The 27,092-nt window shown below is 42.1% G+C and overlaps 1 protein-coding gene across 1 annotated transcript in view; it reads left to right on the top strand.

Moving 5' to 3' along the window:
- The window catches only part of LOC115113260 (enolase 4), a 36,517-nt gene extending 11,873 nt beyond the window's left edge, over positions 1-24,644 (top strand). Inside the window, exons 4-13 of the mRNA XM_029640729.2 lie at positions 8,824-8,960; positions 9,447-9,616; positions 10,091-10,222; positions 10,669-10,737; positions 15,220-15,384; positions 15,473-15,598; positions 15,707-15,902; positions 21,271-21,332; positions 23,515-23,632; positions 24,176-24,644. Of these exons, the coding sequence (XP_029496589.1) occupies positions 8,824-8,960; positions 9,447-9,616; positions 10,091-10,222; positions 10,669-10,737; positions 15,220-15,384; positions 15,473-15,598; positions 15,707-15,902; positions 21,271-21,332; positions 23,515-23,632; positions 24,176-24,240 (1,240 nt within the window). The 3' untranslated portion in view covers positions 24,241-24,644. The remainder of the gene's footprint in view (positions 1-8,823; positions 8,961-9,446; positions 9,617-10,090; positions 10,223-10,668; positions 10,738-15,219; positions 15,385-15,472; positions 15,599-15,706; positions 15,903-21,270; positions 21,333-23,514; positions 23,633-24,175) is intronic.
- The last annotated feature ends 2,448 nt before the right edge of the window (positions 24,645-27,092 follow it).

Here is a 27,092-nt window from a genome sequence, read left to right as displayed (position 1 = left end):
ATTAATTAACATGAAACGAACACAACAGGAGGGTTAAATTAAGTCAAGGTCAGTGTTGAATGAATCATAGCAATCATAGGTTGAATGCAGCATTGCTGTATGGTGCGCTCAATATGTCTTGTAGTTGAGTAGCCAACCTAGGCCACTGCTCAAATGTTCCTGTAATAGGCCTGGGTTGGTTGTTGGTTATTGGTTATTCGTTGTCAAGCTTTAAAAGAATGAAGCCAGACTGCAACATTTTAGTAGCCTAGATGCCAAAATCCAAGCTGTCTGTACACTTTCCCTCAGCGGGCTGTAAACAGGACACACGAAAGCAGAGCAATTGACATTGCATTCACCCAATGCAAGTGCATCGGGCTGTAATTCCATAAAGTAGATGACTCAGCTGTTTACTTATTTATACTCGCTGTGTGTCCTATGGTCCGCGTGCGAATCCTTTATTTTATAAAGATTACATTTTCAGCAATGACCTGTTAGAACAGAAACTTGGCATGAACATTTAGCCTACATGTTTAAAGTTTCGGTCCGGTAGAATTGTGTAGGTCTGGGAGGAGTGTGTGTGTATTGGCAGTACTTTAGCAGTCAGGGGCGATATGGAAGCGGTCCAAAATTATTTGACAACACAAATCATTGCACGTGTCAACGGAAAGATGTGTCAGGGGCTGGATTCTGCCCGGCCTTGTGGTCTAGACTTAAGGAAATGCATTGATTCAATGGAGCCTAAACTATTTGGTGTCCACAAAGTATCTAATGTAAAAAATAAAAAAATTACCCCTTTTTCATGGTGTCCAATTGTTGTAGTAGCTACTATCTTGTCTCATCACTACAACTCCCGTACGGGCTCGTGAGAGACGAAGGTTGAAAGTAGTAATGCGTCCTCCGATACACAACCCAACCTAGCCGCACTGCTTCTTAACACAGCACGCATCCAACCCAGAAGCCAGCCGCACCAATGTGCCGGAGGAAACACCGTGCACCTGGCAACCTTGGTTAGTGCACGGCACGCCACAGGAGTCACTGGTGCACGATGAGACAAGGACATCCCTACCGACCAAGCCCTCCCTAACCCAGACGACGCTAGGGAAATTGTGCGTCGCCCCATGGACCTCCCGGTCACGGCCGGTTACGACAGAGTCTCTGATGGCACAGCTGGCGCTGCAGTACAGCGCCTTTAACCACTGCGCCACCCGGGAGGCCTGTATCTAATGTAATTAAATAGTATATCACAGCTGCAACATTTTAAGAGTATCTTCTAGTTAATTAACTATATTATTGTAGTTATTTTATAGAAAAGACAACACTAGATTAATAACAACAGATTAATAACAATCAAAATGAATTAATGAAATACATTAAATTAAACCGGTTTGCCTGTTCTAGCTTGTGCTAAATCCTAGTGAAATATATAAAATGTCTGATAAATGTTCCCAGACAAATGTATTAAATGATAAAGAACTTGAATCTCCATCCAGCAAATCCTGATGCCTCCCAAGTCACGCCACGGTCTAAGGCACTGCATCAGTGCTAGAGGCGTCACTACAGACACCCTGGTTAGATTCCAGGCTGTATCACAACCAGCTGTGATCCCATAGGGCGGCGCACAATTGGCCCTGCGTCGTCTGGGTTTCGCTGGTGTAGGCTGTCATTGTAAATACGAATTTGTTCTTAACTGAAAAAAAGGCAAATTCCAGTTGTCTTAGAGGAATATTTTTCATATTTTTCTCCTCAAGTTAGATGGCATAGCTTGTAATGCCAATACTTGTCTAACAGTGCATGCATATTATATTATTTGAAAGGCATGGCACTTCTCCAAGCTGTAATGATCACATAATATGATCTCACAGAGATTGGCATCCCTGGGGAGTCACAAGGGCACTAGGTTAGAGGGAGGAGGGGTCACTGCTTAGCTTTACCCCTGCCCCCGGCGCATACTGTGCCAAGATGCCAAAGCCTAGCATGCTATTGTCTTCTGCTGAACTGCTGTCGTTCTCTCCTCTTGGCAGAGCTGCAATATCAAATTAGATACCCTTGCCTAAAGGGTATTGCGTTAGTGACACAAACATGAAGTCATACACATTTCAGCTGGGTTGTTTCTGAAAAAGTCTTGATTTGGTTTACACTGAGTGTACAAAACATTAGAAAAACCTTTCTAATATTGAGTTGCAACCCCTTTTGGCCTCAGAACAGCCTAACTTTGTTGGGGTATGCTCTACAAGATGTCAAAAGCATTCCACAGGGATGCTGGTTCATGTTGACTCTAAGGCTTCCCACAGTTGTGTCATGTTGGCTGGATGTCCTTTGGGTGGTGACCATTCTTGATACACACTGCAAAATGTTGAGTGTGAAAAGCCCAGCAACATTGCAGTTCTTGACACACTCAAACCGGTGCGCCTGCTACCTACTACCATACCCCGTTCAAAGGCACTTAAAATAAATGTTCTTCATTCACTGAATGGCACAAATAAACAATCCATGTCTCAATTGTCTCAAGGCTTAAAAATCCTTCTTTAATCTGTCTCCTCCCCTTCATCTACACGGGTGACATCAATAAGGGATCATAGCTTTAACCTGGATCCAACAGGTCAGTCTATGTCATGGAAAGAGCAGGTGTCCCTAATGTTTTGTACACTCAGTGTATACAGTGCATTTGGAAAGTATTCAGAACCCTTGACTTCTTCCACATTTTGTTACGTTACAGCCTTATTCTAAAATGGATTAAATCATTGTTTACCCTCATCAATCAATACACAATAACCCATAATGATAAAGCAAAAACAGGTTTTCAGCAATGTTTGCAAAAGTATTTTTTTTAAATAAAAAATGAAATATCACATTTACAAAACTATTCAGACCATTTACTCAGTACTTTGTTGAAGCACCTTTGGCAGTGATTACAACCTCAAGTATTCTTGGGTATGACGCTACAAGCTTGGCACACCTGATTTTGGGAATTCTTCTCTGCAGATCCTCTCAAACTCTTTCAGTTTGGATGGGGAGCGTCGCTGAACAGCTATTTTTCAGGTCTCCAGAGATGTTAGATCTATTGTTCAAGTCTGGGCTCTGGCTTTTCAGGTTTCCTCCAGACGTGACGCTTGGCATTCAGGCCAAAGATTTCAATCTTGGTTTCATCAAAGCAGAGAATCTTGTTTCTCTGGTCAATCTTGGCAAATTCCAAGCTGGCTGTCATGTGTCTTTTACTGAAGAGTGGCTTCAGTTTGGACACTCTACCATAAAGGCCTGATTGGTGGAATGCTGCAGATATGGTTGTCCTTCTGGAAGGTTCTCCCATCTCCACAGAGGAACTCTGGAGCTCTGTCAGAGTGACCATCGGGTTCTTGGTCACCTCCGTGACAAAAGCCCTTCTCCCCTGATTGCTCAGTTTGACCGGGCAGCCAGCTCTAGGAAGAGTCTTGGTGGTACCAAACTTCTTCCATTTAAGAATGATGGAGGCCACTGTGTTCTTGGTGACCTTCAATACTGCAGAAATGTTTTGGTACCCTTCCCAAGATCTGTGGCTCGACACAATCTTGTCTCGGCGCTCTACGGACAATTCCTTTCACCTCATGGCTTGATTCTTGCTCTGACATGCACTGTCAACTGTGGGACCTTATATAGATAGGTGCGTGCCTTTCCAAATCATTTACAATCAATTGAATTTACCACAGGTGGACTCCAATCAAGTTGTAGAAACATCTCAAGGATGATCAATGGAAACAGCAAAATGTTGAGTCTCATAGCAAGGGGTCTGAATACGTATGTAAATAAGGTATTTCTGTTTTTTGAAAGAATTCTAAAAACCTGTCTTCGCTTTGTCATTATGGGGTATTGTATGTAGATTGATGAGGGAAAATATTTGGTTGTAACGTATGAAAATGTGGAAAAAGTCAAGTTGTCTAAATACTTTCCGAATGTACTGTATACTGCATATCAGGGTTCTCCTGATTTTTGGGGGGGAACATTTTCTGAATTTTCATTGTTGGACATAAAAGACTAAAAACACCAGGAAATCAGCTAGCTCCAAGTGAATTTAATTTGGGAAGTCTGTTCCAAAGTATTGCCACGCATAATAGAGAAATACTGCATATGTTATTGTATACAAATTGTCAGGATTTGGCCAGGGTTGTTCCGGTTTTTGGTCACTAGATGCCCCCATTGTGCCTTTTGACCTTTTGTTTTCCCTTGATCCCCATTATTATTTGCACCTGTGCCTCGTTTCCCCTGATTGTATTTAAACCCTTTGTTTTCCTCAGTCCTTTGCTCTGTGTTTGTATGTTAGCACCCAGCCCTAGTATTCTGTTAACTCTTGTTGATCCCGGTGGACGCTCTTGTGGAAGTCTGTTTTTTTCTGTCAGGACCCGGTTACGAACCCGGGTCTCCGGAGTGAGAAACAGTCACTTAACCAACTGAACCACGAATAGTCGGCAGAACCCAGAAGATGAGGCAGACACAGCAGTACTTGAGACGGTGTATTTAATGTAGTAAAAAGTGAAGTCCTTCAGGAACACATGTAACTCCACAACCTCAAAAGGAATTCCACAAGAACAAAGGTAATCCTCCAAGACAAAAAGGTAAATCCACAAGGTGGTAGGTATAGCACAAAAAGCCTCAAAAGATACTCAAAAATAAATAAACAAGAACAAAAAACAGACTTCCACAAGAGCGTCTAAAGCGTCTAAAATCCGTATTTTTCCGGCTGTTAAAATCATGGTCATTTTTGGTTCTGAATGAATGTTGAAAATATGTCATTTATAGACGTCTATGTGTGCTCTAAATCAAGGCTAGAAGTCTATGATTGATTCAGATTTGGTCTGGCCCGAACCAAAAACCAACGTCCGTGGATGTGGAAATCAGGGCCGGTATATCATACAATGCAGTTGAGGAACAATGGGAAAGTAATTCTGCTTTGAACATTGATAAACTTGTAACCCCACTTTTGAGAAAATGGCCCTTGAATATTTTGGTACACCTACTGCAGAGCCGGGGGGGTGACTTTTTACGTGCTCCCAACCAACTGCTATTTTGTTCATTTTTTGTGTTGTTTGTAACTTATTTTTTAAACTTATTTTGTACATAATGTTGTTTCTACCATCTCTTATGACTGAAAATAACTTCTGGACATCAGAACAGCGATCACTCACCTCAAACTGGAAAAAGATTTGTACTTTAACGAGTCTGACGTGAAGGATATACTTTTTTCTCGGGAATGGGCCCAAATCCCTGTCATTTGCTTGAAGAAAAGACTGAGAATAAGGAGGCGGAGGCCTACCTTCTGAGAATTTGTAGGCGAGTGAGTAAATTCCCACTGCCATCCATTCTATTGGCCAACGTGCGATGATTGAAAAATAAAATGGATGACCTAAGATTATACTACCAATGTGACATTAAAAACGGTAATATCTTGTTTCACCAAGTCGTGGCTGAACGACGACACATAGTATATAGAGCTGTCGGGATCTTACATGTACTGGCAGGACAGAGAAGCTACTTCTGGTAAGACGAGGGGCGGGGGTGTGTATCTATTTGTCAATAACAGCTGGTGCGCGATGTCTAATATTAAATAAGTCTCAAGGTATTGCTCGCCTGTGGTAGAGTACCTTGTGATAAGCTGTAGACCACACTATCTATATTATTCGTAGCCGCCTGTTTACCACCACAAACCGATGCTGGTCGTAAGCAAACAAGAAAATTCTCATCCAGAAGCGGCGCTCCTAGTGGCCAGGGACTTCAATGCAGGCAAACTTAAATCAGTTTTACCAAATGTTTACCAGCATGTCACATGTGCAACCAGAGGGAAAAAACTTTAGACCATGCCCTCCATTTGGCAAATCTGACAATAATCCTGATTCCTGTTTACAAGCAAAAACTAAAGCAGGAAGTACCAGTGACTCGCTCAATATGGAAGTGGTCAGATGACGCGGATGCTACGCTACAGGACTGTTTTGCTAGCACAGACTGGAATATGTTCCCGGGATTCATCAAATGGCATTGAGGATTATACCACCTCAGCCGTCGGCTTCATCACTAAGTGCATTGACGATGTCGTCCCCATAGTGACCGTACGTACATATCCCAACCCGAAGCCATGGATTACAGGTAACATCTGCATCGAGCTAAAGGCTAGAGCTGCCGCTTTCAAGGAGCGGGACACTGATCCGGACACTTATAAGAAATCCCACTAAGCCCTCAGACGAACCATCAAACAAGCAAAGCGTCAATACAGGATTGAGATTGAATCTTACAACACTGGCTCTGACGCTCGTTGGATGTGGCAGGGCTTGAAAACTATTACGGACTACAAAGAGAACCCAGCAGCAAGTTGCTCGATGACGCGAACATACCAGACGAGCTAAATGCCTTTTATGCTCACTTTGAGGCAAGCAACAAGCTGTTCTGGACAACTGTTTGATAACGCTCTCGGTAGCCGATGTGAGCAAGACCTTTAAACAGGTCAACATTCACAAAGCCGCAGGGCCAGATGGACTACCAGGACGTGTACATAAAGCAGGCGTGGGCTAACTGGCAAGTGTCTTCACTGACATTTTCAACCTCTCCCTGACCGAGTCTGTAATACCTACTACATGTTTCAAGCAGACCACCATAGTCCCTGTGCCCAAGGAAGCGAAGGTAACCTGCCTAAATGATTATCTCGTAGCACTCACGTCGGTAGCCATGAAGTGCTTCTGGTCATGGCTCACATCAACAGCATCCTCCCGGATAATTTAGATACCCACTTCAATTCACATACTGCCCCAATAGATCTACAGGCTCCCTTTCCCACCTGGACAAAAGGAACACGTTATGTGAGAATGCTGTTCATTGACTACAGCTCAGCGTACAGCACCATAGTGTCCACAAAGCTCATCACTATGCTAAGGACTCTGGGACTAAACACCTCCCTCTGCAACTGGATCCTGGACTTCCTGACGGGCCGCCATCAGGTGGTAAGGGTAGGCAACAAAACATCTGCCACGCTGATCCTCAACACTAGTCCCCTCCTGTGCTCCCTGTTTACCCACGACTGCATGGCCAAATACGACTTCAACATCATCATTAGGTTTGCTGACAACACAACAGTGGTAGGCCTAATCACCAACAACGATGAGGCAGCCTATAGGGAGGAGGTCAGAGACAACAACCTCTCCCTAAATGTGAGCAAGTCAAAGGAGCTGATCGTGGACTACAGGAAAAGGCGGGCCAAACAGGCCCCCATTAATATCGACGGGGCTGTAGTGGAGCTGGTTAAGAGTTTCATGTTCCTTGGTGTCCACATCACCAACGAACTATCATTGTCCAAACACACCAAGACAGTCGTGAAGAGGACACAACAACACCTTTTCCCCCTCAGGACACTGAAAAGTTTTGGCATGGGTCCCCAGATCATCAAAAAGTTCTACAGCTGCACCATCGATATCATCCTGACCGGTTGCATCACCGCCTGGTATGGTAACTGCTCAGCAACTGACCGTAAGGCATTACTGAGGGCAGTGCGTATGGCCCAGTACATCACTGGGGCCAAGTTTCCTGCCATCCAGGACCTATATACTAGGCGGTGTCAGAGGAAAGCCCCCAAAATTGTCAAATATTCCAGTCACCCAAGTCAAAGACTGTTTTCTCTACTACCACACGGCAAGCGGTGTCAGAGCACCAAGTCTAGGTCCAAGAGGCTCCTTAACAGCTTCTTCCCCCAAGCCATAAAAGTGCTGAACAATTAATCAAATGGCTACCGGACTATTTACATTGTTTTTTACACTGATGCTACTTGCTGTTTATTATCTATGCATAGTCACTTCACCCCTACCTACATGTACACGGTAAGGTCTACACATGTTGTATTCGGCGCATGTGACTAATAAAGTTTGAATTTGATTTGATTTTTTGTCTACACCTATTCAGAGTCGTTCACACCCTCTTAATCTTCTTTGGGACTGGGGGGCAGTATTGAGTAGCTTGGATGAATAAGGTTCCCAGAGTAAACTGCCTGCTACTCAGGCCCAAATGCTAGAATATGCATATAATTAGTATATTTGGATAGAAAACACTCAGAAGTTTCTAAAACTGTTTGAATGATGTCTGTGAGTATAACAGTACTCATGTGGCACGCAAAAACCAGAGAAAAAAATCCAACCAGGAAGTGGGAAATCTGAGGTTTGTAGTTTTTCAAGTCATTGCCTATCCAATATACAGTGTCTATAGGGTCATATTGCACTTCATAAGGTTCCCACTAGATGTCAACAGTCTTTAGAATCTTATTTCAGGCTTCTACTGTGAAGGGGGAGCAAATAAGAGCTGTTTCAACCAGGTGTCTGGCAGAATAGGCTATTTTTCGTAATGAACACTATCAGAAAAATGTTCACGATAGGTGGTTGGTTTTGTCGGTGTCGATACTTTTCAGTTGTTCTTCCCAGCTTTACATGACAGCCTCCAAAAATATTAGCCTACACGTTTAAAATGTATAAACTGAAAATAAGACCCTGTGCTTTGTTTTTACATAGCCAATCAAGCAAGCTTGTTTACTCTGTACCTAATTCAGAAATCATTTAAGAAATGTATGATGGCTTTGTGATAGCAGAGACAGAACATAGTTTGCTGTGCTCTCTCAAATACAATGCTCCGGTAACTCTGGTGTCACACAAGGAGTGTGTTCCATTCTCCATCAGTACCTATTTGGTCAATATCTGACATTTCTCCTATTATACAATGACTCATCCAAGGGTAAAATAAACCCTTGTCCTGATCAACCCCATAGTGTCATGCATGCTGCTTTTGATAACTCTATGCTGCTCCTGTGGATGAAGGCCAAGTGGTATTTGTTTTGTGTGGCAGTGATTTCTTCATGGCCCGCTACCTGGAGGACCAGGACATTCGGAACAGAGAGAAGGAGAACCCGCCACCTAGTGTGCCTGTGCCTGAGCCATCCCCTCCCACAGCACCCCCCAAAGACAAGAAGGGTGGAGACAAAGGTAACGAACCTCTCCCCTGGGCCAGCCTGCCAGATAATCTGACATCACACATCATATTACCACTGGATGCTTTTCTTTCAAAACATTAGCTTGTTCTCAATCAAATACAGCAGCGGGACCCTGTGTATGTTTTAAGTATGCATAAAGAAACGGACTGGTGCTCAGAGGTTATGTGCAGGTTCAATGTTACACTGAAGTTTCCACCTGGGATACACATTGAGAGGTGTTATTTTAAGAGCTCTGCCAGTATTAGGTCCCGGCTCCATAGAGAAGTCTTAATTGAAGCGCTGGTCCAATGGTCCAATGCAATGCTCTCTTTCTTATTTCCCTAGTGGTCCCCCTGTGGTAAACCGTCTCCTCCCCCCTCTCTAGTGTTGTAAGAGAGTCCCTGTGGGAGGCCTGGCCTCTCAGTCAGTCACTGGGGAAAATTCTTCTTCCTCTCAAGTTGTGTAACAAAATTGAGGCAGATGATTTCTGGTTTTCCAGGCAAAAAAGGCAACAGCACAGAGAAGCCCATTCCACCTCCAGAGCCCTCAGAGCTGGTCCTGCCTGGCAGCATGGCCATTGGTTCAGTGTCCTTGGCTGTGGCCAAGACTGGGGCTCTACTGCAATGCCTCCCCCTGTACAAGTACATCAAAGCTCTGAGAAACCAACAAGTCAGTGAGCCCCCCCTTCAACACACATACCTGCACACACACAAACACACCATGCAATGTGATATAGGTCATTGATCAGGAATGATAGGCCTAAGGGCAATACCAGATACTATACAGTATATGTGGGTGTAGGGAGGCTATTTCATCTAGTTGTCATACAAAACATGTAGCCAGTAGTTTTTTAAAAAGTGTCAGAAGTGCTGAGTAATAATATTGACCATCTTCTCTTGACTTGGGCATATAATGTCCAAAATCTGCTACTGTAACTAAAGTGTTCAATAATACCTCACCAAGTCTTTTATGTTCCAGAAGGCATTTCTGGCAAAAAAAAACATTTCATTTTTTTTAAATAAAAAAAACGTTAAAATGCCTCTCCTGTGAAGTAGTGGCGTGCGACATACACCTCGCTTCTTGAAACGGGTCACATTTGTAAAACACCAAATGCTTTACTATGCTTTTTCTTTATTTGAACAGCCGTGTCCAAAAGAGATGCACATCCCTGTGCCCTTGGTAACTTTGTTGAGCTGTGGCAAGATGTCCCCAGGAAAACTCAATTTACTGGAGGAAGTCATTGTCATCCCTAAAGCTGGACAAAGACTGAAACAAGTATTGACACTCACAACCACAACATATTTTCAGCCTTTATTCTCCAATTTCAAGTTACACATTTTGTTCTCCATCTGCCCAGTATTACTGGGAGAGTCCATCAAAACTCAAGTTTATTCTTTGTGTTCTATCTGTACACTTACACATTAAAGTAATTTAGCAGACCCTCTGATCCAGAGCGACTTACAGTAGTGAGTGCATACATTCATTCTGGTCCCATGCTTGAATCGAACCCACAACCCTGGTGGTGCAAGCCCCATGCTCTACCAACTATGCCGCACACGACCATACAGGACTTACTGAATACTAGTCTTGAGAGTGTCGAGGTTAAGTCAACCAATGTTCCTGATTGTTTTTCAACATAAGCACATTTTCTCTGCCAAGCTTTGGTATTACATAGTTTAACCAAACATGTATCGAAGACAACCTGTGAACTCCCCCAACAGATCATTACAATGGTACTTGAGCTTCAAAAGGAGATGATGAAAATAATGAACGCTGCTTCAAAAACAGGGGTAAGGAACATTGCGGCAGATATTTGTATGTTGGCTCTACTGTACAGTATAGGGCTCTGTTTGTGTCTTATGACTCACAGTTGCGAGAGGGGTCAACAGTACATGTTGTCTTTCTTACTCTACCTTCTAGAAAAGACAGCAAATACATTTTGGTGGACAATAAACTCAGCAAAAAAAGAAACATCCCTTTTTCAGGACTGTCTTTCAAAGATAATTAGTAAAAATCCAAATAACTTCACAGATCTTCATTGTAAAGGGTTTAAACACGGTTTCCCATGAACCATAAACAATTAATGAACATGCACCTGCGGAACGGTCGTTAAGACACGAACAGCTTACAGACGATAGGCAATTAAGGTCAATTAATGTCAAGGACACTAAGGAGGCCTTTCTACTGACTCTGAAAAACACCAAAAGAAAGATGCCCAGGGTCCCTGCTCATCTGCGGGAACATGCCTTAGGCATGCTGCAAGGAGGCAGGAGGACTGCAGATGTGGTCAGGGCAATAAATTGCATGTGTCCGTACTGTGAGACGCCTAAGACAGCGCTACAGGGAGACAGGAAAGACAGCTGATCATCCTCGCAGTGGCAGACCACATGTGACAACACCTGCGCAGGGTCGGTACATCCGAACATCACACCTGCGTGACAGGTACAGGATGGCAACGTCAACTGCCCGGGTTACACCAGGAACTCACAATTCCTCCATCAGTGCCCAGACTGTCCGCAATAGGCTGAGAGAGGCTGGACTGAGGGCTTGTAGGCCTGTTGTAAGGCAGGTCCTCACCAGACATCACCGGCAACGACGTTGCCTATGGCCACAAACCCACCATCGCTGGACCAGACAGGACTGGCAAAAAATGCTCTCCACTGACGAGTCGCGGTTTTGTCTCACCAGGGGTGATGGTCGGATTCACGTTTATCGTCGAAGGATTGAGCGTTACACCGGGGCCTGTACTCTGGAGCAGGATGGATTTGGAGGTGGAGGGTCCGTCATGGTCTGGGGCGGTGTGTCACAGCATAATTGGACTGAGATTATTGTCATTGCAGGCAATCTCAACACTGTGCTTTACAGGGAAGACATCCTCCTCCCTCACGTGTTACCCTTCCTGCAGGCTCATCCTGACATGACCCTCCAGCATGACAATGCCACCAGCCATACTGCTCGTTCTGGACTTGATTTCCTACAAGGCAGGAATGTCAATGTTCTGCCATGGCCAGTGAAGAGCCCAGATCTCAATCCCATTGAGCACGCCTGGGACCTGTTGGATCGAAGGGTGAGGGCTAGGGCCATTCCCCCCAGAAATGTCGGGGAACATGCAGGTACCTTGGTGGAAGAGTGGGGTAACATCTCACAGCAAGAACTGGCAAATCTGGTGCAGTCCATGAGGAGGAGATGCACTGCGGTACTTATTGCAGCTGGTGGCCACACCAGATACTGAATGTTACTTTTGATTCTGACCCGCCCTTTGTTCAGGGACACATTATTCAATTTGGTCACGTCTGTGGAACTTGTTCAGTTTATGTCTCAGTTGTTGAATCTTGTTATGTTCATACAAATATTTACACATGTTAAGTTTGCTGAAAATAAACGCAGTTGACAGTGACAGGACGTTTATTTTTTTGCTGAATTTAGATATGTTATCTGAATGTTACTTTTTCCAACTTTTGTTGTGTTACAGCCTGAATTGAAAATGGATTAAATTGAGATTTTATGTCACTGGCCTACACACAATACCCCATAATATCAAAGTGGAATTATGATTTTAACCTTTTTTACTAATTAATTAAAAATGAAGACCTGACATGTCAAAGCCTTAGTAAGACTACTGTAAATAAGTTCAGGAGTAAACTGCTAAACAAGTCACATAAGTCGCATGGACTATGTGCAATAATAGTTTTTACATTTTTGAATGATTTCTTCATCTCTGTGTGGTCCATCAGTCGAACAGTGAAAACACAGATTCAACCACAAAGACCAGGGAGGCTTTACAATGCCTCACAAAGAAGCGCACCTATTGGTATATACACTGCTAATAAAGGGAACACTAAAATAACACATCCTAGATCTGAATTAATGAAATATTCTTATTAACTACTTTTTTCTTTACATAGTTGAATGTGCTGACAACAAAATCACACAAAAATTATCAATGGAAATCAAATTGATCAACCCATGGAGGTCTGGATTTGGAGTCACACTCAAAATTAAAGTGGAAAACCACACTACAGGCTGATCCAACTTTGATGTAATGTCCTTAAAACAAGTCCAAATGAGGCTCAGTAGTGTGTGTGGCCTCCACCTCCTGATGAGGTGGCGGATGGTCTCCTGAGGGATCTCCTCCCGGACCTGGACTAAAGCATCCGCTAACTCCTGGACAGTCTGTGGTGCAACGTGGCGTTGGTGGATGGAGAGAGACATGATGTCCCAGATGTGCTCAATTGGATTCAGGTCTGGGGAACGGGCGGGCCAGTCCATAGCATCAATGCCTTCCTCTTGCAGGAACTGCTGACACACTCCAGCCACATGAGTTCTAGCATTGTCTTGCATTAGGAGGAACCCAGGGCCAACCGCACCAGCATATGGTCTCACAAGGGGTTTGAGGATCTCATCTTGGTACCTAATAGCAGTCAGGCTACCTCTGGCGAGCACATGGAGGGCTGTGCGGCCCCCCAAAGAAATGCCACCCCACACCATGACTGACCCACCGCCAAACCGGTCATGCTGGAGGATGTTGCAGGCAGCAGAACGTTCTCCACGGCGTCTCCAGACTGTCACGTGCTCAGTGTGAACCTGCTTTCATCTGTGAAGAGCACAGGGCGCCAGTGGTGAATTTGCCAATCTTGGTGTTCTCTGGCAAATGCCAAACGTCCTGCACGGTGTTGGGCTGTAAGCACAATCCTCACCTGTGGCCCTCATACCACCCTCATGGAGTCTGACCGTTTGAGCAGACACATGCACATTTGCAGCCTGCTGGAGGTCATTTTGCAGGGCTCTGGCAGTGCTCCTCCTTGCACAAAGGTGGAGGTAGCGGTCCTGCTGCTGGGTTGTTGCCCTCCTACGGCCTCCTCCACGTCTCCTGATGTACTGGCCTGTCTCCTGGTAGCGCCTCCATGCTCTGGACACTACGCTGACAGACACAGCAAACCTTCTTGCCACAGATTGCATTGATGTTCCATCCTGGATGAGCTGCACTACCTGAGCCAATTGTGTGGGTTGTAGACTCCCTCTCATGCTACCACTAGAGTGAAAGCACCGCCAGCATTCAAAAGTGACCAAAACATCAGCCAGGAAGCATAGGAACTGAGAAGTGGTCTGTGGTCCCCACCTGCAGAACCACTCCTTTATTGGGGGTGTCTTGCTAAATGCCTATAATTTCCACCTGTTGTCTATTCCATTTGCACAACAGCATGTGAAATGTATTGTCAATCAGTGTTGCTTCCTAAGTGGACAGTTTGATTTCACAGAAGTGTGATTGACTTGGAGTTACATTGTGTTGTTTAAGTGTTCCCTTTATTTTTTTGAGCAGTGTATATATATATATTTTAAGCAGACATTGAATATCCCTTTGAGCATAGTGAGGTTATTAATTACACTTTGGATAGTGTGCACCCAGTCACTACAAAGGTACAGATAGGAGAAAACTGAGGATGAATCAACAACATGTAGTTACTCCAAAATACTAACCTAATTGACAGAGGGAAAGAAGAACGCATGTACAGAATACACATATTCCAAAACATGCATCCTGTTTGCAACAAGGCACTAAAGTAATACTGCAAAAATGTGGCAAAGCAATTCACTTTTTGTCCTGAATACAAAATGTTATGTTTGGGGCAAATCCAATACAACACATTACTGAGTACCACTCCACATGTTCAAGCATAGTGGTGGCTGCATCATGTTATGCTTGTAATCGTTAAGGACTGGGAGTTTTTCAGGATGAAAAAAAAAGGAATGGACCTAAGCACAGGCAAAATCCTAGAGGAAAACCTGGTTGTCTGCTATCTACCAGACATGGGAGATTAATTCTCCTTTCAACAGGACAATAACATAAAACACAAGGCCAAATCTACACTGGAGTTGCTTACCAAGAAGACAGAAGATAAATTAAGTGTTTTACAAATGTTAGATTTTTTATTCCACTTTGACATTACAGACTGTTTTGTGTAAATCCTTGAATTTTTTTAAACAATTAAATCCACTTGAATCCCACTTTGTAACTCAACAAAATGTGGAAAAAGTCCAGGGGTGTGAATACTTTCTGAAGGCACTGTATACCTTACATGAAAGCGTACATTTTTCAAGGCTTGAATCAATTCAATGCCGTCTGTTTATGGTTAAGCACTAGTTGCACTAGCAAACTGCAAATAGATGATCCAGCACTTCTCTCCACATACGTGTATATAGGTATATTATTAACAATGACACTTTGCGTTCCTTTCCAGGTGGCTGACTAAACATCCCTTCTCTCTTTCCAGCCTGTACTGCCAACCGTGTCTGACTCTGGAGCCTTAGTTGTTGGGTATGAGCGTCCTGAGCAGCCTCTCGATCTAATTACTGAAGCATCTAACAATCTTGGATTGGCACTTGGAAAGGGGATCCATTTAGCAGTAAACTGTGCTGCTCACAACCTAATGGACTATGTACGTAAACAGAATGTTAAAACATGCAGTGTGCCCTTGCACAATGAGTACAATTCTATGTATTCATTCTGTCTTTGCTCCTCTACAGCCAAAAGGAAAGTATGAAGTTATTACAGGAACACCCAAGTCTCCTGATGAACTAGTGGACATGTATGAGGCTTTGATTAGTAAATACCCAGCAGTCGTAGCTCTGATCGATCCTCTGCGAAAAGAGGTAAGACAGGAACACAGCTCTGAACACAATACCGCAGTAAACGAAAGACATGCGTTGGTGAGTACAAATGTGCTTGTAGAAGCTCATGGTATGTGACCCCTGTGTAAGGATGTGGAGCAGTGGGAGAGACTGAGCAGTGTGGTTGGAGCCTCGTGTAGCCTGCTCTCTGACATCTCCTCCAAGCCCCAGTGTCACAGCTCGCGGGAAGACGCCCCATCTCTTCCAGGGGTCAGAGGGTATATCCTCAATCAGAGCAATGAGACCACAGTCACCGACCTGATCCACGTCACCACAGAGAACAAAGGTAAGGGAGCCACTGATGGAGTCAGTTTTACATAGAGCTATTGTTTACTAATACATGACTCATTGTCCTATTGTAAGTCAAATGTATAGTATGCATAGTTTTATGGAGGGAATGTCAAATCCATGCTAGTGGAATTAGCCTACATATTGGCCAGATTGACCTAAATTAATTGACGTCATAACATCAAAACTGAATAGACACAGTGTATATTCGACAGAGATGGAACTAAGGATTTTTACCAAAGGATGGGGTGAGTTCACTCACACGCTGACATACATGGTTGCTCTGATGGATTCTGTTGGATGAATCTTTTAGACGTCCTTTCCAGATGTTGAAGTTGGGTGCATTTTAGGTGCTGAATAAAAGGTGCAATGGCGTATTCTACAGATGTCGAAATGACGTATGTTCCGGACGTTGAAAATACATATTTTCCGGACATTGAAATCCGGTGGATTTTAGGTGCTGAATGAAAGGTGAAAATACGTATTTTCCGGACGTTGAAAATACGTAATTTACAGAAAATCCGTTTTTTTTTTCAGTCATTAATTCTATGGCCAAATTTCAACTGCACATACATTCTCATTGAAGTAAGCATCATATCACAATAATACTTTTTCAAGCCTCTTAATATAAGAAAGAGGAGCTAGAAGATTGCAACAGAATATTTATTTTTTTGTTACCAAAGCCCCTTATACCACCTACCACTGCCACCTGTATGCTCTAGTCGGCTGGCCCTCGCTACATATTCGTCGCCAGACCCACTGGCTCCAGGTCATCTGTAAGTCTATGCTAGGTAAAGCTCCGCTTTACCTCAGCTCACTGGTCACGATAACAACACCCACCCGTAGCACGCGCTCCAGCAGCTATATCTCACTGGTCATCCCCAAAGCCAACACCTCCTTTGGCCGCCTTTCTTTCCAGTTCTCTGCTGCCAGTGACGGTAACGAATTGCAAAAATCGCTGAAGCTGGAGACTTACATTTCCCTCACTAACTTTAAACATCAGCTATCTGAGCAGTTAACCGATCGCTGCAGCTGTACATAGTCCATCTGTAAATAGCCCACCCAATCTACCTACCTCATCCCCATATTGTTTTTATTTACTTTTCTGCTCTTTTGCACACCAGTATCACTACTTGCACATCATCATCTGCTCATCTATCACTTAAGTGTTAATCTGCTAAATTGTAATTACTTCGCTACTATGGCCTATTTATTTCCTTACCTCCTCACACCATTTGCACACACTATATAGACTCTTTTTTTACTATTGTGTTATTGACTGTATGCTTATTTATTCCGTGTTGTTGTTTGTGTCGCACTGCTTTGCTTTATCTTGGCCAGGCCGCAGTTGTAAATGGGAACTTGTTCTCAACTAGCTTTCCTGGTTAAATAAAGGTGAAATAAAAAAATACAAAATGTATTATATCTGTCACATGGACTTATGTTAGCTTTTTCAAAAGCAGCGATGACGTTCATAGTAGTCAAACCTACAGAATAAATCAACAGACCACTTCAACTACAATAACATTCTCAGTAACAGTTACATACTGTGCATCATATATACAAAAGTATGTGGACACCCCTTCAAATTAGTGAATTTGGCTATTGCAGCCACACCTATGACTGACAGGTGTATAGAATTGAGCACACAGTCATGCAATCTCCATACACAAACATTGGCTGTAGAATGGCCTTACTGAAGAGCTCCGTGACTTAAAGGGGCGCCATCATAGGATGCCACAAACAACAAGTCAGTTTGTCAAATGTCTGCCCTGCTAGAGCTGCCCTAGTCAACTATAAGTGCTGTTATTGTGAAGTGGAAATGTTTAGGAGCAACAAGTGGTAGGCCACACAAGCTCACATAACAGGACCGCCGAGTACTGAAGAGCCTAGCAGGTAAAAATCATCTGTCCTCGGTTGCAATGCACCAATTTGTAAGTCGCTCTGGATAAGAGCGTCTGCTAAATGACTTAAATGTAAATGTAAATGTTGCAACACTCCAAACTGTCTCTGGAAGCCACGTCAGCACAAGAACTGTTTGTCGGGAGCTTATTGAAATGGGTTTCCATGGCCGAGCAGCCGCACACAAGCCTATGAATGGAAACGAACACTATTATTCCAATGAGCTCCGCCCCAACAAAATTTGGTCGGTGCAGATCAGATCCAAATCTGAACTAATCATAGACGTCTACGCTATGTTTCACAAGTTTGAACATCACAGTACAGTGCCTGACAGTTTAGGAGAGTGGAGTACAATGCAGTACGGTACGGTATAGGACAGTAGAGTTTTATTCAGTAAAGTACAGTATGGTTTGGCACGGTATAGGACAGTAGAGTTTTATTCAGTGAAGTACAGTATGGTATGGTAGAGTATAGGACAGTAGAGTTGTATTCAGTATAGTACAGTATGGCATGGTATGGTATAGGATAGTAGAGTTTTACTCAGTATAGTACAGTTTAGTTCAGCAGAGTATACATTAGAGTATAGTAGGGTACAATAGTACACTATATTTGACTTTTATTTTATTTACTGTACTCTAATGTGTTCTGGTGTATTGTATTGTACTGTACTGTACTTTTCTTTACTTATCTTCAATGAAACGTACTTCAGCCAGTGTGCAAAGCTGTCATCAAGGCAAAGGGTGGCTACTTTGAAGAATCTCAAATATAATATATATTTAGACTTGTATAACACTTTTTTGCTTACTACATGATTCCATATGTGTTATTTCATAGTTTTGATGTCTTCATTATTATTCTACATGTAGAATGTAGAAAATAGTAAAAATATAGAAAAACCTGGAGTGAGTGGGTGTGTCCAAACTTTTGACTGGTACTGTATATTTTGACTGGTACCGCATTTCTCTATCCATCAGTAATAGACAGTAATAGACAATCCTGTTCAATATATATATATATATTATATATACAGTGGGGAGAACAAGTATTTGATACACTGCCAATTTTGCAGGTTTTCCTACTTACAAAGCATGTAGAGGTCTGTCATTTTTATCATGGGTGCACTTCAACTGTGAGAGACGGAATCTAAAACAAAAATCCAGAAAATCACATTGTATGATTTTTAAGTAATTTATTTGCATTTTATTGCATGACATAAGTATTTGATACATCAGAAAAACAGAACTTAATATTTGGTACAGAAACATTTGTTTGCAATTACAGAGATCATATGTTTCCTGTAGTTCTTGACCAGGTTTGCACACACTGCAGCAGGGATTTTGGCAGGAGGTTGTTGGAGGTTGTTGGCCAAGATCTCGCGATACATGGTCCCATCCATCCTCCCCTCAATACGGTGCAGTCGTCCTGTCCCCTTTGCAGAAAAGCATCCCCAAAGAATGATGCTTCCACCTCCATGCTTCACGGTTGGGATGGTGTTCTTGGAGTTGTACTCATCCTTCTTCTTCCTCCAAACACAGCGAGTGGAGTTTAGACCAAAAAGCTCTATTTTTGTCTCATCAGACCACATGACCTTCTCCCATTCTTCCTCTGGATCATCCAGATGGTCATTGGCAAACTTCAGATGGACCTGGACATGCGCTGGCTTGAGCAGGGGGACCTTGCAGGATTTTAATCCATGACGGCGTAGTGTGTTACTAATGGTTTTCTTTGAGACTGTGGTCCCAGCTCTCTTCAGGTCATTGACCAGGTCCTGCCGTGTAGTTCTGGGCTGATCCATCACCTTCCTCATGATCATTGATGCCCCACGAGGTGAGATCTTGCATGGAGCCCCAGACCGAGGGTGATTGACCGTCATCTTCCATTTTCTAATAATTGCGCCAACAGTTGTTGCCTTCTCACCAAGCTGTTTGCCTATTGTCCTGTAGCCCATCCCAGCCTTGTGCAGGTCTACAATTTTGTCCCTGATGTCCTTACACAGCCCCCTGGTCATGGCCATTGTGGAGAGGTTGGAGTCTGTTTGATTGAGTGTGTGGACAGGTGTCTTTTATACAGGTAACGAGTTCAAACAGGTGCAGTTAATACAGGTAATGAGTGGAGAACAGGAGGGCTTCTTAAAGAGAAAAAAAAAACAGGTCTGTGAGAGCCGAAATTCTTACTGGTTGGTAGGTGATCAAATACTAATGTCATGCAATAAAATTCTAATTAATTACTTATAAATCATACAATGGGATTTTCTGGATTTTTATTTTAGATTCTGTCTCTCACAGTTGAAGTGTACCTATGATTTAAAAAAATACAGACCTCTACGTGCTTTGTAAGTAGGAAAACCTGCAAAATCGGCAGTGTATCAAATACTTGTTCTCCCCACTGTAGATATATATTTATATATATATATATTGAACAGGATTGTCTATTACTGATGGATAGAGAAATGCTGCAAGAGTGCTCGCACGTGCACTGTTTTAAAGCAACGATATTCGAGTGATAGGCTGTTTAAAAAACATTTATCTTTAAAATTAAACAAATAATGTGACCCCCAAAAGCCAGATGGAGATGTGTAAATTAGAGGCGCATTCGGTCCTTATATTACTGTAGCATAGGCTATGCTGCAGAAAATGTAGGCCCACCTGTCACAAGAAAAAAAGCTCCCATGATGAGATGATAGGTCGACATGCATTGTCAACTGCCGTCCATACTGAGATGGGCCGTCTGTTCCCACCCTGAGCATTGATGATTGATCATGCAGAGAGCAGAGAGAAAGCCTTAGAGAATCCAGATTGAGACATTGCATATAATTTAACAGTTCCATTTAACGTCATGCTGTTCATATAAATAATTTCTCTAAGTGATTTTACCCAGGAAAAGGGGGTGGTTTAGGCGGTAATTCTTGGTAAATCTCCGTAACCGGTTTCCCGCCTTTCAACCCTAGTCTGGATAGGTTTTTTAAGTATCAGCTAACCACATCACATCTTATAGCAATCTGGTGCCCAACGGTACAGTCGAATGACGTGGCATGCAACCATTGGTTGATGCATGCAATGTCTGAGCAGAGGAACGCAACCTTTATATCCAGTATGGTAGGGCCAAGGGGCTTGTTTGGGATTCATCGCGATAGTTTCCACTTAGAGGGGTTGAGGCTTCGTTTGTCTCGTTAGTATATTTTATAGCACGTCTCCCCTCAGGATTTAACCGAGCATCTGACACAATTTCGCAAGATTCTAGTTCTGGGTTTCGGAGATGACCTTTGTTCTTACGATCTCACTCAAATGAATGTTTATATGAAACTAAGGTTTGTTAGTTTGTTCATGTTTATTTTGGGGAATGCAGTGTATTTCAAGAGGGAACGAACCCCTGTAATGACAGACAGTGTAAAGAGTTGATTAATTGACCTGGTCATGTACAGTAAATGACTTAAGTGTGTGTGTGTGTCACCTTTTGTATGTCAGGTGCAGTGATAATTGGAACGACGTGCGGTGAACCCTGCAGTGATGACGCCCTCTCAGATGTGGTGAGGTTTAGTCATCTATTCCCTGGCTTTGTGTGTCTCTTTACATCTATATGTTTACATGTCTATCTCTCTCTGTGTCTTTATCTATCAATCTGTTTGACTGAAAGTCTGATAAGGGTCGTTCCACCAATTAGGTGCCTTTTTAACTTTTTACACTCGTGGGAATTGGCATATATGGATAAGGCTCAATTGAAATGTTTCTGACAGAAGAAATATGATAATAATATGCATAAGCATGGTAGCATTTGAAAGGGAACGGTTTTAAACCAAAGTTGAGGACACAACATTTCACCTGGGACACAAAATTACACTGTTCATTTTATGTGCATTTGACATTTACTGTACTTTTCACCGCATTAGCTAATAACAAAATCTGAAAATACTCTGGATACATTCAGTAACATGATACGAATATTCCTGGAAAATATGGGGTAGGTGCGACATAAGACCAAAGAAGTTACACGGGTTTGAGTGAGAGGACTAACTGGTGTCTCCAAGTGGCCACACACACCTCTCCAAAGTGTGCACAGTTCCTAAATAATTTCAATGCACTTTTCTGATTTAAAGAAGAGTCTTCAACTATAAGGTGCTTTTGGGCTCTTCTAGCTGTGCTGTTGAGGAACTAGAGGAAGCACACTTGTAGTTGTTTTGTTTGGAACACAACCCTGCGTCCCCGCCATCACACAATTACTGTTGTTGTTTACGTAATCCAAAAACGGCCCATTATAAATCGCAATCTGGGTCAGGTAGGCATAATTTGAAAGCTTGTTCTATTGCCTACATGACTAGCTAAGTTATAAAATAGGATCATACGGGGCAATTAATAAAACTGATTGTTATTTTGGTGCGTTTAGAAAGGAGTCATGAGTGCATTCAGGTTATGACACTATGTCATCTTGTAACTGTACATGTAACAAAGTGATCATAAATGTTAACACTGTATATGACCAGATTTTTATGATATGGAAATGTGAAGTGCACATTTGGACTCATGGGTGTTTGGCTTGCTTGTATAACTTCAAAGGGATGTTTATTATAATCCTCAACGTCTCATCTTTAAAAATACATAGAGTCCTTTTGATTGACAGCAGTTCCCTGATTCAGACGACAAAAAAATTGCAAAAATGGACCAATTAGTCGGAGGGATTGGGGCAACATCTTGTCGCGTGCTGTGCCCAAGTTCAGAACGGCTGTCAGTCAAAACCCAAGAATACTGTGAATGAAGCGTAGAGCCTGAGCTCTGACGTCATGTATAGCATGTTACTGTACAGCCACTGCGTTCCAATTTAGGAGCTTACCAGTTCCCAAATCTTCCATTTTCAACCTGTACGAGTGTAAAGGGCTACGTAGTGGAACTTGATGATTTATTTTATTTTACCAAATGTTTTACTTTCTGTCATAAAAAGCACACGTTCAACTTCTTGAAAAACACATTTTTCCATCACAAGAGGTTAAATAAAAAAATAACTATAGTAAGTGCCTAATAAGTATAACGGGGTTGACCATAACAGGATTGACAACTTTATCTTAAATCAGCCATAAATCCCCTTGTAACATGGGGAATGGAAGCTTGTTGTGTGCAACCGGGAGGAACTTTTTAATCCAAGTTTCGCAAAAAAAGTTGTTGAAACATTTTTATCCCATCTAAATAACTAGGGCTTTAGAATGATGGTGAAAACTTGGAGAAGTGTTTGGGTTATTTGGGTTAAAATCTTCATAGAAGTCACAGAGAGATGTCAAAATGCAGAATATGGGCTCTTTAGTAAGTCTAATTATATAAAAAATCTGATTTATTGAATATTCAATGTGGTCTATATTAAAGGGCATTTCATTTTATATAACAGGATGTTTTTATTAAATATTTGCACACAATTTCTTCTTAAAATATCCAAGGGACGCAAACGGCACTCATTTCGTGGAACAACCCACAATCAATTGCAGTAACTCAGCAATTATGAATGTATTCTGTTCTGTACGAGTTTGACAATACACGTGTGTGTATTTACAAGGCCCAATAACCTCTGTTGAAGAGATATCATAAACAGTTTGCCTGTCATTGTGTACTCACACTACAACAAAGCTAACTAACGGCGTCTTGTCCTTTCCTTGCTGATGAGCAGTTGCATGTTGGAGCTCTATGCCTGTAAACTGTTGTCATTGTGCGTTTCGCTCTCTCCCTCAGGTCGTAGGCCTGGGAGTTGGGTATGTCAAACTGGGAGGTCTGAATCGTGGAGAGCGGCTGACTAAATACAACCGTCTGATTTCTATAGAGGAAGAATTGGCCCAGCAGGGAATACTGGGTATGGCTTTTTCTTCACTTGTCTTTTCAGCCGGTAGAAAGAGGAGGCTAGACAAAGCTGTGGGGAGGAGAGGCAGTAATGGGTTGGCTGGTGAGAACACATCTCTAACTGCCCGTGAAAGGAAACTGTGTGTCAGGAATCATGAAGGGGGGGGAAAGGAGCTGGCAAAAAAAATCTACCTTGGTTCTGTTAATTGGCTACATAATTATGCCCCCCCCCCCAAGGGACAGGGACATTGGACAATTGCTGAAAAGCGAGTTCATCTTTGTAGAATTAACTCGTGCACCAATTGCATATACAGGACTCTTGTATACTGTTTGGTTCTGGCTCTGTGGAATATATATTTTTAGTACTGTCAAAGCAGTAGAAAACATCACAGACCTAGAATAGAGGGACCTGGAGCAAGGAGGGGCATGTTCAATGTACACAGACCTCTACAGAACTTGTTCAATAGGCTGTCATACAGGGGCTAGTTTCTCTTTGGCCTTTTTAAAGTCTTTGTTGTCCATTCAACTTATTCCACTTTTTTTTCCCTGTCTGCAGATTCAAGAAAACAACACACATCCCCTCTCTTTGTTGGAGAAACGGAGGAGCAGTCATCTACATAATATTCTCGGGGACAAGGATTGAACAAAAACCATGTTTTTATTCCAAATGACATTTTCTATTTATGTTCACATCAATATAATGTAAATACAGGACTTAAAATGAATAGCTCATACAATATATTTAAATGATACACCATTACATTTTTTAATGGATTTTCCAGCCTTCACTTAGTGCAAATAGGTTTCACTCTAACCAAATGAAGTCTTGGTCTGTATTTTACCCTAGCAACAAAACTGAATTGATCAAAATACTTTTGCATTGCAAACTCTGAAATAAACTGAAAATGATATTTAAACACATTTTCAAATTCCAAAGAATATATATATGTTTAATCTAATTCAATGTAAGGCACTGTGCTGTGGTCATCATTATATTGAATAAACCTGTCCATATAATAACCATACTTTTTGGTGTGGTTTATGAATATTTTTCCATTATTGATATAATGCAGTGTGGACAACAGACGGGCTTTGTATTCTGAGGTCTTCTTTCCTTCAGCAGAGAGCGGACTGTAGCATTTACAGATGCAGGTCTGTTGTATGAAGATACATAGATAGAAAGGCATATACAAACACAACAAGTGTTTGTCCCATGTTTCATGAACTGAAATAAAAGATCCCAGACATTTTCCACATGCACAAAAACCTTATTTATCTCAGATTTTGTGTACACATTTTTTTACATCCCTGTTAGTAAGCATTTCTCATTTGCAGAGATAATCCATCCACCTGACAGGTGTGGCATATCAGAAGCTGACTAAACAGCATGATCATTACACAGGTGGACATTGTGGTGGGGACAATAAAAGGCCACTCTAAAATGTGCAGTTTGGTCACGTAATGCTATTCCACAGATGTCTCAAGTTTTGGGGCAGAGTGCAATTGGCATGCTGACTGCAAGAATGTCCACTAGAGCTGTTGCCAATTCATTTAATGTTAATTTCTCTACCATTAGCCATCTCCAACGTCAATTTAGATAATTCGGCAGTATGGGGTGGGGTTATGGTACGGACAGGCATAATCTACGGACAACGAACACAATTGCATTTTATCGATGCCAATTTGAATGCACATTTTTTTAAAGGTTTATGTGACCAACAGATGCATATCTGTATTCCCAAGTCATGTGAAATCCATAGATTAGGGCCTAATGAATTTATTTAAATTGACTGATTTCCTCATATGAACTGTAACTCTGTAACTTTGAAATAGTTGCATGTTGTGCTTATAATTTTTGCTCAGTATAGATGAGACACTGAGCAAGACCAAGGATTTCAACACTTAACAGCCCAGTGCAGTCCAAAAAAATGTTTTTCTGTGTTTTATATCATATTGTACAACAGCTGATGAAATGAATACCGTAAACGTGTGATCAGTGTTAATTCCTGATAGTTTCTGATTGAAAATACAATCTCCACAGGACTTTCCAATCAGCAGGTTTGGATAGGTGGGATTTTTCGGCTTTCCATGGTGACAACACCATACGGTAAATTGGTTAATAGACCCATAAAGAGAGTTCCAAACAGCTAATTTTCAGTTTCCCCCTCCCCACTCAGTCCACTCCCAGACAGTCCTAGCTAAATTCTTGCTTGAGAAATAGTTTTTTTTGCTAAAAAGATACTTTTGCACATTTTAATGAAAATCTATTACAATAAGGTTACCCAATTGTTACCGAGGAATTATTTAATATTGAGATTTAAATGAGCTGCATTGGGCATTTAAGTGTAAAGCAGGTGGACCCCGAGTAGAAATCCTGGAAGTAGGAGAAATATTTTACATGAGTTGTACTCACTATTACTCAATGTCTTCATGTAACATGTTAGTGCTGATATAGGCTGTTATAGAGGAAACATATTTTTAAGCAATGTTGAGAGGATGCTGACTATCAAGAAAAGCCAACACACTGAGAAAGGGCCCCTTCATAATTTGTCATATTTTCATCTGACCCCATAATACAGTTTCTAGAGGAAATTAAGTCCTTTTTAAAGACAAAACTACCGGTCTAAACAGTTGTGGCATCCCCTGCGCCAGTGTAACAGACGGGGCAGTTGTTCCAGTGGGAAGTAGAGTTCAAAGCTGCTTTGGGCACCAATAGACAGGGAGGACCAGCACACAACTGTGTTGGAGCACTTGTGGCCTGCATCAATGAGCCTGTCAAAGGAGTTTTCCTTCATTCATGCCTCTTTTCAACTCGAAAGACAACGTTGATTTAGCGACATGATCCATTAATTACTGTATTTCACCTATCAACTTACTTGATTTATGATTTAGGATATGTTTTCTCCATAATCAATTCAATTAATCATTTTATTTAACTTAGAACGATAGGCCTACGTAAGCTATCTGTAGCTGCACATGGCACAAAGCACAATTACTCCTATTATCAAGCATACCTGTGTAGTTACAACAGTTTAGCGTGAGTAAAATTGCATTTAAATTGAAATATCAACTTACAAAAAAAGATGAAGTATCATAATAGACTGGATTTCACTTGGTCTCAAAGTGCTTAGCTCAGCATTGCTCCATCTACTTTGGTATGGATGTAGTAGAAATTGTTGCTAAACATTTGGGAATATTCTGTGTGTTCATACAGCCATCTACTGAACCTCCAAACAAACCAAGGAAGGAGGGAAAGAAAGAGATAGGGAGCACACGGGATATTTACAGACATCCTCTAATCAATGAGTGTGGTTAGCCAGACAAAGCAGTCCTGTACATTGGCCCTGAGCAGCCATGGCTCCCTACCAGGCAATTACTCTGTTTGGAAAATAAATGAAATGACTGACAAAATAGGCTAAATTAAGTGTTTCCTAAACACACTAAAAAGGGGATTCCTAAATGCCAATCCCTCT

Source organism: Oncorhynchus nerka, linkage group LG28 (genome assembly GCF_034236695.1).
Source record: "Oncorhynchus nerka isolate Pitt River linkage group LG28, Oner_Uvic_2.0, whole genome shotgun sequence".
Classification (NCBI taxonomy): domain Eukaryota; kingdom Metazoa; phylum Chordata; class Actinopteri; order Salmoniformes; family Salmonidae; genus Oncorhynchus; species Oncorhynchus nerka.
This window is presented reverse-complemented; position numbering and strand designations above follow the sequence as displayed.